Source organism: Alligator sinensis, unplaced genomic scaffold (assembly GCF_000455745.1).
Source record: "Alligator sinensis unplaced genomic scaffold, ASM45574v1 scaffold1792_1, whole genome shotgun sequence".
In the NCBI taxonomy this organism is placed as follows: domain Eukaryota; kingdom Metazoa; phylum Chordata; order Crocodylia; family Alligatoridae; genus Alligator; species Alligator sinensis.
This window is the reverse complement of record NW_005843275.1, coordinates 47,507-58,464: the sequence shown is the minus strand read 5'-3', so window position 1 is coordinate 58,464 and position 10,958 is coordinate 47,507. Positions and strand designations below refer to the sequence as shown.

Genomic DNA, 10,958 nt, shown 5'->3' with positions numbered 1-10,958 from the left:
AGAAGGCAGGACAGGCAGGAGGAGGGGAGGGGGAAGGGGCTAGTGGGACTAGTACCTATAGCCTATGAGGAAAACAGTGAGCAGCCTAATGACTCAACAACTGACCCATTAGCTGCTCATTCACAGATACTCCCTCCCTCCTAGGGCAGGGCTTTATGTGGGCTGTGTTGTCTGGCTGAGCTTCCCTCCTCCTCTTTTCCTCCCAGTCAAAGGGTTCTGGGAGCCTGTAGTGCAGAGGTGGGCAAAATGCGGCTCACGGGATGGATGCAGCCCTCCAGGCCATTCTATCCAGCCCACAGGGCCCCTAAAAATTTAGAAAATTAATATTTATTTGCCCCTGGCTGCCTGTCATGAGGCCCTCGATGACTTGCCAAAACTCAGTAAGTGGCCCTCCACCCGAAATTGCCTGCCCCTGCTGTAGCGGCTCCCAGCAGCAGCTGTGTCCACTGTTATCAGTTATTTAACTGATATAATTAGAAGAGTTTAAACAAATATTTTTAAAATGATATTTACATCCCTAGCTCACAGCTGGCCAGAGGAAGAAGGTGGGGCTGGGATCAGAGGCAGTCACTGACTTGGGTCAGCCGAGGAGGTGGAGCTGGCCTGGTCCTTGGGCAGAGCAAAGGAGCTCTACCCAAGGCTAGAGCAGCAGCCCTGTGCAATCTTGCTCTACAAGTTAACCCTTGATGGGATCTGGCATAAATGTTCAACAAAGTGCTCTAACAGAAAGTGCTTCAGTCTAACACCTCATCCATCAAGGGTTAACTTAGAATGCTTTAAAAATGGTGAATTGTGCTCTAAGAGCTGTGAACGTCTGTTCAGTTATGGCTTTAGAGTGGTTTCTGCACGATTAAAGTGTGATACTTGTAACATCTGTACCTAGCCTATGTTTCTAATAATTAGCCTTTAAGCCTTTAATGTTACTTTCTATTTTCTCGCACTAAGTTACAATCAGGTATTTTTGCAAAAAACTCTCAGCAACTGTTTTCTCAAAAGATACTTTAGGAAACAAATTCTGCTCAGGCTGTGACTTGCTTAACTGGTTTGAAAATTTCAGGAAAAGAAAAAGCTTACTGGAAAAGAAAAAGGAAATCAAGTGCAACACCATCTAATATCTGTCCTTATGTCACTTGGCGACATGTACATGACTTGATGCAGATGCTGTATTGTGCTGTGTAGACACACTCTGAACATTCTTGTAATATCTGAGTTATTCTGTATCCTCACTAAACAACATATAAAGTCTGTTCCTGCTACAATACTTACAATTCCCTCTGTCTGAATGGTGGCTGCTGTTGGAGGTGGTGGTGATGGAGGATCAAATTGGGAAGGAGGGAGCCTCCCAGGCACACTGGAACCAGTATCCTCTCTTCTGCTTACTGCATCTATTATTAGAAACACAAATTCAAGCAATGAGCACAGGACCTACAAAACCCTAAGGAGAGAGAGACGAGTCATAGTAAAACCTTACTGTTCCTTTGGGATTTGTGTATAATCTCATTAAAAGGATCAGTCTACTCTTATGCAGATAGTCTTGTATTTCTACTCTATTCTCAGAAGGGTGCAAATATCATGACACCAAATCTTCTGTTACACCCACTGTCCCTTTGCTCTTATCATAATTTAGGGGGGATGGTGGGGAAAGGTGACGTGTTGGAGCTCTGTCACACCAGTATAAGGACCTTTAGGGAATCTATGTTAGTAGCATAAAAGGCTGCTTAACTAACAAGAGACTTGAGCTGCTGCAAGTGTAGGGAGGCACAGCTGACTCTCAGTGGCACCAAACTCCTCCACTATGGAGCTCAAACCCAGAGAATACACCTGTTCTCTTTTCCAAAGAGGTTTGCCCTTTTCCTTCCACCTGTGCAATCTCTGTGGAGCAGCCAGGGGCACATTCTGATTTACTTGCTTGCCCTCACCTCTGATTCCTAGGGTGGACTTTCATAGTAGGCAGTGATGTTTTCATCATTCCATAGACTACAGTGACACCATGTGGTAGTTGTAATTTTGTCACTCAAAGTTTTAGGACAAGCTATACTTACTAGTTTAGTCCACACTTCTTAAATGCTTTTTAACCAACCAATGGGAGTAATGCAGTGAGCAGAACATGTCCCCAGTCTCAGGAAAGAAATGAAAACACACACAAAAAATGTTCTTTTGCTTGAACATAGGAAGGGCCAATACATACTGTAGGCCCAGTGCATACTACTTATAAATGTAACTTATAAATGTTTTCAGTAGGTTTGGATATTTGACCAGGCAAATAAAGTTCAGTCAATTGACTGGTCAAAATTGTAAAAAATTGCCAATAGGTCCATATAATACACAGAAAAAAGCACATTTTTTTCATTAAAAAGTGTCAAAAATATAAAAATTATATTTCTGTCAAGAAAACTACAAAAAGTGTAGCTTTTTGTAAAATTGCTCTAATCTTTGATTGGTCTAAAAATATGCAGTCAATTGACTGATCAACTGACAATAATTGACCAGTCAATTGACTGGTTTGCCAACCCTAGTTTTTAGTAATGACATATATGTGCTCCTTCTCTGATGTTTTTTTCTTTAAAGACCCTTTTCTCTATATATTTACAGTGCTGTTTGCAATATCATACAGTAGGATTTTATATTAGTCCCAGCATATCTAAATGTATCTATTAGGGGCATTATGCATGGATAATTTTCCAAAAATCAAATGAGGAGGCCAAATTCTGCTCAGAAGTATGTACCTGCAGTCCCTATTGTCATTGTATGTACACCTAACAGCTGGCTTGGCTCAAAGTCTCTGAGCAGATCTTTTCTAATCCAATCTAAACCTGTCTACCTGAAGATATTTAACATCCTTAATGCCATCGAGCCCCATCCACAGTTTTATTTACAGGTTCTAATGGCCTTTTCCAAGCACTTTCTCCTTAGTATTTTGCTAGAAATTTTAAGTCTTTACATCTGTCCTCCTTCCACAAACAATTAATTATCAATAAGTAACTGGGGAGATGTATGGTAAGCTACAGAATCTGTAAATTTCCATGCACTACAAGAGCCAAGTTTCTTTGTTTATGATGCTTATAATCATGAAACACTAAAAACACTGTACAGTGTATATTTTACAAATAGAAAAAATACTTTATTTTGGGTTCTTTTTTTGGAAAGTGCACTGGAAAGGCTCAGGAAGTGCAGTGTTTATGTCCCCAATTTTAATTTGATTTTAGTAGAGCGTGTTCTTTAGTTTAATGCCTCAAGTTTGAGTTTGTTTTACCTAACTGAATCCTGCTCGCTAGTAAACAAATTTGAGCCTGAATGCTCCCAACATTGTCTTAATTCTGTTCGTTCTGTTGCTGCAGAAGCAGCCACCTGGTGAGTAGGAGGAGCTGAGGTTAAATCCCATTCCCAGAATTCTGTTAACATTGAAGCTTCAGAAGACAGTGGATGAAATACACTATTAGCTTGTGTTCTAGAAGATGAAAGGCCACAAAATGGAAGCCAGAGAAGTGTTATTTTTCCAGAAGACTGTTCAGAACTGTTACTTTTCACTGAGCTAAGTACTGAAGTACCTGACAGTGTCCTTGCCATTTTATTTAAGTTTCACCATTGAAAAATAACTCCATTAAAAATCTACCCGACTAAGAAGATTCCAAAGATTTAAATATATGCTGCTTATCTATATCCTCACTCTGAACAGCAGTAGATATAAATTTAATTTGGTACCACACATACCCTAGCATGCAAATTGGCCACCTAGTGCATGCTGTGCTCTGGCTACTCAAGAGACTGAACACTTGCTATAGTGGGTACTCACATTCATTACACAGCCCCACAGGGTGATGCAGTCACTCAGGCAGACACTTGTGTTCTACCTCCTCCCCTTCACTATTTTTCTCCCCTTAATTTACTGCATTACATCTACATTTAAAACTTGAAGCTGTTGAGGGATACTCTTGGACACTTAAATACACCTGCTAACAATTTAGGTTTAATAACTGAAATTATATAGCTAAGGCTAGATCTACCCTACCAATTTCAGCCAGCACAGCTAAACTGGTTTGGGGTTTTTAGAGATGCAAATAATCCAGCTATGCCAGCAGAAGCCCCTGATGTAGATAGCTATACTGGCAAAGCTGCACTTTTACTAATGCTAGTAGTTTCACTTCAGGAAGTGGTTTTGCTATAGCTCTGCCAGTAAAGCTGTATCCATAAGAACAGGAAACTGCCAGTATTGGTATACAGCATTAATGCAGACATACCCTAAGGAACTTTATTGCCCTTGAAGCTCTAGAACAAATGGAATTAGAAGAGGGAAGGAAAACAGCTGGCTGGGAAAAGAATGGCCACCAAACCATCTATATATTCTCTTAAAAACTGCAATATGTTGCTGAAGAATCAACCATTAAGGTATTCTCTTTACTTACACCTCCAAGGGACTCTTATTCATGTATTCATTGTATTTTGAAAGTAAGTGATAAATTGATCCCATAATAAGTATGGTGTTTTCATCCTTGCTATTTAAATCCACATATTAAAAATGAAAATATTACTTTAAAAGAGACCAAACAAGTCCACCCACAGCTACCTGAAGTACTAACCGTGATCTGGCCTACTTTCTTTGCCTTGAAACATGGTCATTGCTTCCAAATTCAGAGCGCACACCCCACGCATAAAGGCTTTCTTCATGGTGTCTTCATATTGTTCTCTTTCACTATGCAGTCTCAGGATTTCAGCTTTTGCCTCTTCCAAAGAAGTATTTAGCTATGATAAAGAAAACTTTATCTGTGAACACAAGGAAACCCCCCAATCCTTAACTAGCTTTCAAAATACCAAATACAGTAAAAGCTCCGTTAACCAGCACCTTACAAGCCGGCATGTTCTATTAACCAGCACGCTGGCTTGTAAGGTAAAGTGAAACTGGAAGTGCCCGCTGTGGCACTTTTGGTTTTTCCAAGCCCCCATGGCCCAGGGCAAAGCAGCCTGCGCTGCCAACCCCCCATGGCCCAGGGCATAGCAGGCTGTGCGGGGCCCACCTCCCTGTCCCTCAGGGCCTGCGGGAGCGTCGGCGATGCTGCGGACGCGGTGGGAGAAGCAGTGGCCCGTACAGGCAAAGACTCCTGTTTGGGCCTCTCAATTAACCAGCATATTTTGTTATCCAGCACCCCCCATTCCCTATGGGTGCCAGATAACAAAGCTTTTACTGTAGCTCATTTTCTCAATGTAATATTTCCTTGCAAAAGTCTGTTGTGCTAGAAAGAAGATAAAACATGTAGTCCCCATAACTAGTGAACACACCTGATAAGGAGAGAAACCTAGCAACTGCCATACCTAAACAGACTAATCATCTCTGTAGTCTGGGAATCTATCTCCAACCATACCAGAATGCCTATAATACAGTCTAGCTGTACTATAGAATACTTCGGTGGAGCAGGAAAGAGGCAGCAAATATTGTTAGCTAGGGTCAGGAAGAAATCAGTTTAATTTTATCTTCTGATGGCAGCTTTGCTATTGTAACCCTCCCTGTCCCTCAGGGCCTGCGGGAGCGTCGGCGATGCTGCGGACGCGGTGGGAGAAGCAGTGGCCCGTACAGGCAAAGACTCCTGTTTGGGCCTCTCAATTAACCAGCATATTTTGTTATCCAGCACCCCCCATTCCCTATGGGTGCCAGATAACAAAGCTTTTACTGTAGCTCATTTTCTCAATGTAATATTTCCTTGCAAAAGTCTGTTGTGCTAGAAAGAAGATAAAACATGTAGTCCCCATAACTAGTGAACACACCTGATAAGGAGAGAAACCTAGCAACTGCCATACCTAAACAGACTAATCATCTCTGTAGTCTGGGAATCTATCTCCAACCATACCAGAATGCCTATAATACAGTCTAGCTGTACTATAGAATACTTCGGTGGAGCAGGAAAGAGGCAGCAAATATTGTTAGCTAGGGTCAGGAAGAAATCAGTTTAATTTTATCTTCTGATGGCAGCTTTGCTATTGTAACATAAATATAGTTTGCATTCTTATTGGCATGAACAGCCCATTTCTTTAAAAAAACAAACAAAACCCAAAACACGCCCCCCCCGGGCCCTTAACTGCATCCACACTGTATCAGACAGTTATCATTTTTACAGCCGTCTATAAGGGGAAGGGGCTGTCTGTGTTGGTAAATGACAAACTCAGTTATCCATCCAGAAAGCAGTAGATTAAGATGTTTTTCCTTTTGTTACATTTCCAAAGTGAAAAGTACTGTATTTTTCAGATGGAATTTTCAAAAACATGAGAGTTATTTAGGAGTGTAAGTCTCATTGACTGTCACACAGAAAGGACTTAGGCTCTTGATACTTTTGAATCAATCCCTCCATATAAGCTGCAGGCTTTAAGTTCTTACATATGAAATGACTACATAGCTGTAACTACTGGGATAGGAGTTAGTAGTTATTTCATTGTGACTGGGGCTGGTTAAATAAATCTGTAACTCTCAAGAGTATGTCTACCCAGCACACTGCAGTATTGTGCAGAGATGCCAGAGCTCTGAACAAGTTAATTCAGATAGTGTAAGCAGTGCAGCTCCACACGAGCTAATCAGCCCTGCAGAAGCAAGGTATATTCATGTAGGCAGAGTTTCACACACACACAGCTATTGGCTATATTCCTCCAATACCTAGCTCAGGTATTTTCTGCACAGTACTGCACTGTACTGTGAAGACATATGATAAAATTCCTGGGTTTTTAATTTCCTGTCAAACTATAAAACTCTCTTGACAAATAATACTCAACCTTTATTTCATCTGAATTAATATGTGTTAATATGTGTGACTATTTTAGATTAGGACTTATACAGGAAAAAAATTAATTCAACTTTTAACAGAATAGCAGTTATACCAAAATCTACTGTACAGTGACAAACTGCAAAATAACTATCTTGCATTCTATAGTGTCTTCAAAAGGTTATTTGAAAGCACTTTACAAATATTAATGAATTAAGGTCTACTAAAACTACACTATTCAGTAGGCATGGGATTACCATTTGCAGACAGGTGAAAACAGCTACCAGATAAGTGAAGTGATCTGTATTTCATACAGTACATTGGACATTTTCCTCTCCAGCCAAAATGTAGAGACTTCATTTATATTACTGTACAACTCATATAGCAAAAAGATGGAGCCCAGAAAATATAAGCCTGTGGCAAAGCTTTAGCTGCAGAACTTGTACCTTAAATTCCCAGCTCCACACTTGGCAGCTACTTCCCACTACTCTGGTGGAAAACCAATGCATAAGCTGGTTTAGAAAGAGGAACTTAAAATAAGCCCCTTACCTCTGTAATTTTAGCTTCATAATCCTGAGAAAGCTGAATACAGACATCTTCAGCCCTTGACTGACAGGCTTTCGCCACTTTCTCTTTCCATTTTGCTTCAGTAAGGGACCGCCAGGCTGCCCACACCCTCTTCATCAAAGCTGTTTGGAATTGTCTCTCTGCCAGTCTATTTGCATATTCCTTGAATAGTGAATATTACCAAGTTATATAAATATTTCTTGACTATTTAATACTCTTTAAGGAGAGTATGTGCGAGTGTTTCACAACATCTTAAACAGACTACAGTTTGTGCTCTCAGTTCGGCGATATTCAAACTAACGACATCATACACGGTCCTACAACTGCAGCAGCATATGCTTGGGCACATGAGCAAGTTACCAGGAGGTAAACAAGGATATGTATTTACATTTAGCCACATACAGATATCCCATTTCTACCAGGAGAATTTCCATTCTGTTTGTAAAAACCAGACATCTACAAATGTTCATGCTGTTTCTGCTGGACCAAAAATGGCAGGTCTAAGAGAAAAATAATCCAACTCCAACCAGTTAGAAGTTGCTTCTGGAAGAGTTTCTCCTGGGAAAATGAATTTTGTACACTTTCCCATGGCTTCACTCTCCCTAGTCTCCAGGAGTCCCTGAGCCACAGGGAAAGGCTCCTATGCCTTCTAGAGATTGGAGTCACCCTGGTCTGGAGAAGGTGAGGGGAGCAGCTCCTCCTGCCCCTCTCAGAATGGGAGGGGAGGGAAGGGGCAGCTGCCATCTTCCCACTGTCAGCTCCTCAGGCACTGGGAGCCCTGAAGTGAGAAATAGGTTTTGTCCCACTGCTCTGCCCACTCAGCTCCTGAGCAATGGGAAAAGCAGTGCAAGACCCCTGCCTGCTTCTCTCACTTGAGTCCCAGGTGCAAGAAGTGGGCAAGGGGCTTTGCCCAACTGTTCCAGTGCTCCAGGAACAGGCAGAGGATTGGAGCAGCCCACGTTTTTCCCAGACTAGGATCACCCTGGTTTTGGGAAGGGTCAAGGAACAGGGGAAGAGTGGGCAGTTGCAAGCTGAGAGCTTGTACTGCGCTCTCCCCCAGAATCATTTCTAGCAGCAAAAATTTTTTCTCCACTAAAAATGAACGCTTTTTTACATGGCCTTTGTAGGAACTTTGTTTATGCATGCCTGACAGTGTGGATGTAAGGACATTTGGGACCCTCTGAAAAGGGGAATTTCCAAAAGGCAGCAGCCAATACATTCTAAACGTTAGGTGTGAATGAGCTAAGAATGATTCAAACGTAGCAAAACTGCTCCAATTTAAACAATGCTTCATCCAGAACCCTGGATGAACAGTTTCGAAAGGGTTCCAAATGTACATGCCCAAACCCCAAACCATGTGGATATCTGTCTGGTTTTGTTTTTTAATACCTAGTTTTCTACATTTGGATGCTTACAAAAATGCAGTTTTGAAGAAAATCTAATTCTGTTTAAACACAACTAACGCTCAACATGTATATTTTTAAATGGTAACAACAGATTCAGTGAGACTAAAACAAGCTGAAGAAAAGGCAGAATAACAGAGATGTTCAAACACAAGAGAGAGAGCGAGAGGGAGAATGAAAATGGGGAATCATTTTTATTTTTGTTTCAACTAAGCATTTCCAAGAGCAAATGCACTGCTTTCAAAATGCTTGAGAGCACCAATTCAATTTCTGTTATATGCATCAAAATATAAGAGTTGTCACTTCTTGTGATGGTAACAAAGAGTTGCAGTAACTCTGACCCTTTTGAGTTCAGAGGTTTATCTAATATTTTATGCAAATACCTGCTGTCTGGTCTCAACATGCTGAATCCGCCACAGTGTAAATTTTCTCATTAACTCTATCCTTTCCTTTTGCTTCTCTGTTGCCTGAGTCAAGTTAGTAATTACCTGCAAAACATATACCGACACTATTTGGTCAGATGTTTTATTATTTTTGTAGAATGGATTAAAGTTTATTGCATGCCTGAGTTATTTTAAATATATTTAACAGAAGCTTTGCACTATATCTTTTTCTTGTATGTCATGCAAAAGAATTTAAAGATCAAACAAGGAAAAGCTCATTCAACATAAACATTCAAAGACCCTGTTGCACTCAAGGAAATTTGCAGTGCAATTTTCATCAAAATGGCTAAATCAAAGTGGTCATTGTCCTCCTACATCTGCAAGCTTCTGTACCACGGTAGCATTTAATTAAAAGGAAGCAGAGGCTCAGAAGAAGATGTAAACATTTACTTACAAAAACAGCACACTAAATCAGGAACAACTGTCATTTGTATTAAATGAGAGTCTGCCTGCATATGGCTCAGATTCCTACTAAGGTGTTCAGAAAATTTCCTGAACTTCAGAAAGGATATACAAACTGTCTAGCCAAAAGATAATTGTCATGCTGAGAAGTTGCTAACAACTAAATATCAAACTTAGGACTCTTATCCTTTATTTAAAAGATCTTATAATGTAGAGCATCTTGTGGAGTGTCTAATACAGACAAAAATTCTCCTCTCATGAGGCAACATGGTCTGCTAAATCAAGTATGATTTGAGGCCATAAAGTTTAGAGTTTTAGTTCTGGATCTACTACCAACTTGATAGGTAGGCTTGGGTAATTCACTCAGACTCCACCAACTTTCAGTGCTGGTGGTTCATAGATTCATCGATTGGTTACTGTATATTCAATTGACCTGATTTTCAGACACAGTGAACATCCATAACTGAAATCAACAGGAGGACCAGAGATTCAGTAACTGAATATAAAACCTATGGATGTCACACGTTGGGCATCCTAAACCAGTGAGCACCTCTGGAAGCTTTTTGTTTAGCCAGCTTCTACAGTGCACATATTGGCCTCAGTTGCACCTCAGTAACCCTTCATCTAACTGAGGGTAGAATTTAGCTCAGTGCTTTCATTTCCTCAAAATGATATTTCCCCATAATTACAACTGGTACACTACACTGGCCTACCACATAGAAAGATTCTGAGGATTAGTACTTTAAAATACATTTATACTTTCAATGCATGAACTAACTATTAATCATCTGCTACATGAATATGATCTATGCCATTAATATAAAAGTTGCTTTGTAATCAAAGCAGTTACCTAGTACATTGTGCAGAATTCTTAAATCTCAATAATACATGCTCTGCTGGTGATAATTTGCAGGCAATACTGTTTAAGAAACCTATATCAATAGGCAAAATTGAGCTCAGTTTAAAATGTTAAAAAATACTAAAACTAGCAATAATAAAAGCCAATTTAAAATATGTCAAGTAAGACCAATTCTTTAGCTTTTTAAGAATCGCTATCCATAGTACTGTATTGCATGAAATCTACCTTGGATAAGCTACTCTGCTCACATGTCATAGCTAACTAACTTTTTTCAGTGTAAATGCTGACTTTATATTTACAAGTTAATTAAAAAGGAAAACCACCAAATAGCTTATTCATGTTTTATTTAACAGTGTGTAGAATATCAACTTGATTTTCTTGATGAAAGTATTGTCATGGCCTGTAAAATGCACAAAGCCACATACTACTTTTGTTATATAACTAGATAGTGGATATGAACTTAAAAAAAAACAAACCACAAAAATTTAAAATGAACTTAAAATAAATTAATGAAACTACCTGAAGTCTAAGAGTTAAATCT

General features: G+C 39.9%; 1 protein-coding gene across 1 annotated transcript in view; it reads right to left on the bottom strand.

Annotated features, from left to right (window-relative positions):
* Nucleotides 1-10,958, bottom strand: part of POC5 (POC5 centriolar protein) — a 59,042-nt gene that overhangs the window by 6,160 nt on the left and 41,924 nt on the right. Inside the window, exons 6-9 of the mRNA XM_006038198.3 lie at nucleotides 9,097-9,201; nucleotides 7,293-7,472; nucleotides 4,578-4,740; nucleotides 1,267-1,385 (exon numbers count right to left, since the gene is read on the bottom strand). Coding sequence (XP_006038260.1) covers nucleotides 1,267-1,385; nucleotides 4,578-4,740; nucleotides 7,293-7,472; nucleotides 9,097-9,201 — 567 coding nt within the window. The remainder of the gene's footprint in view (nucleotides 1-1,266; nucleotides 1,386-4,577; nucleotides 4,741-7,292; nucleotides 7,473-9,096; nucleotides 9,202-10,958) is intronic.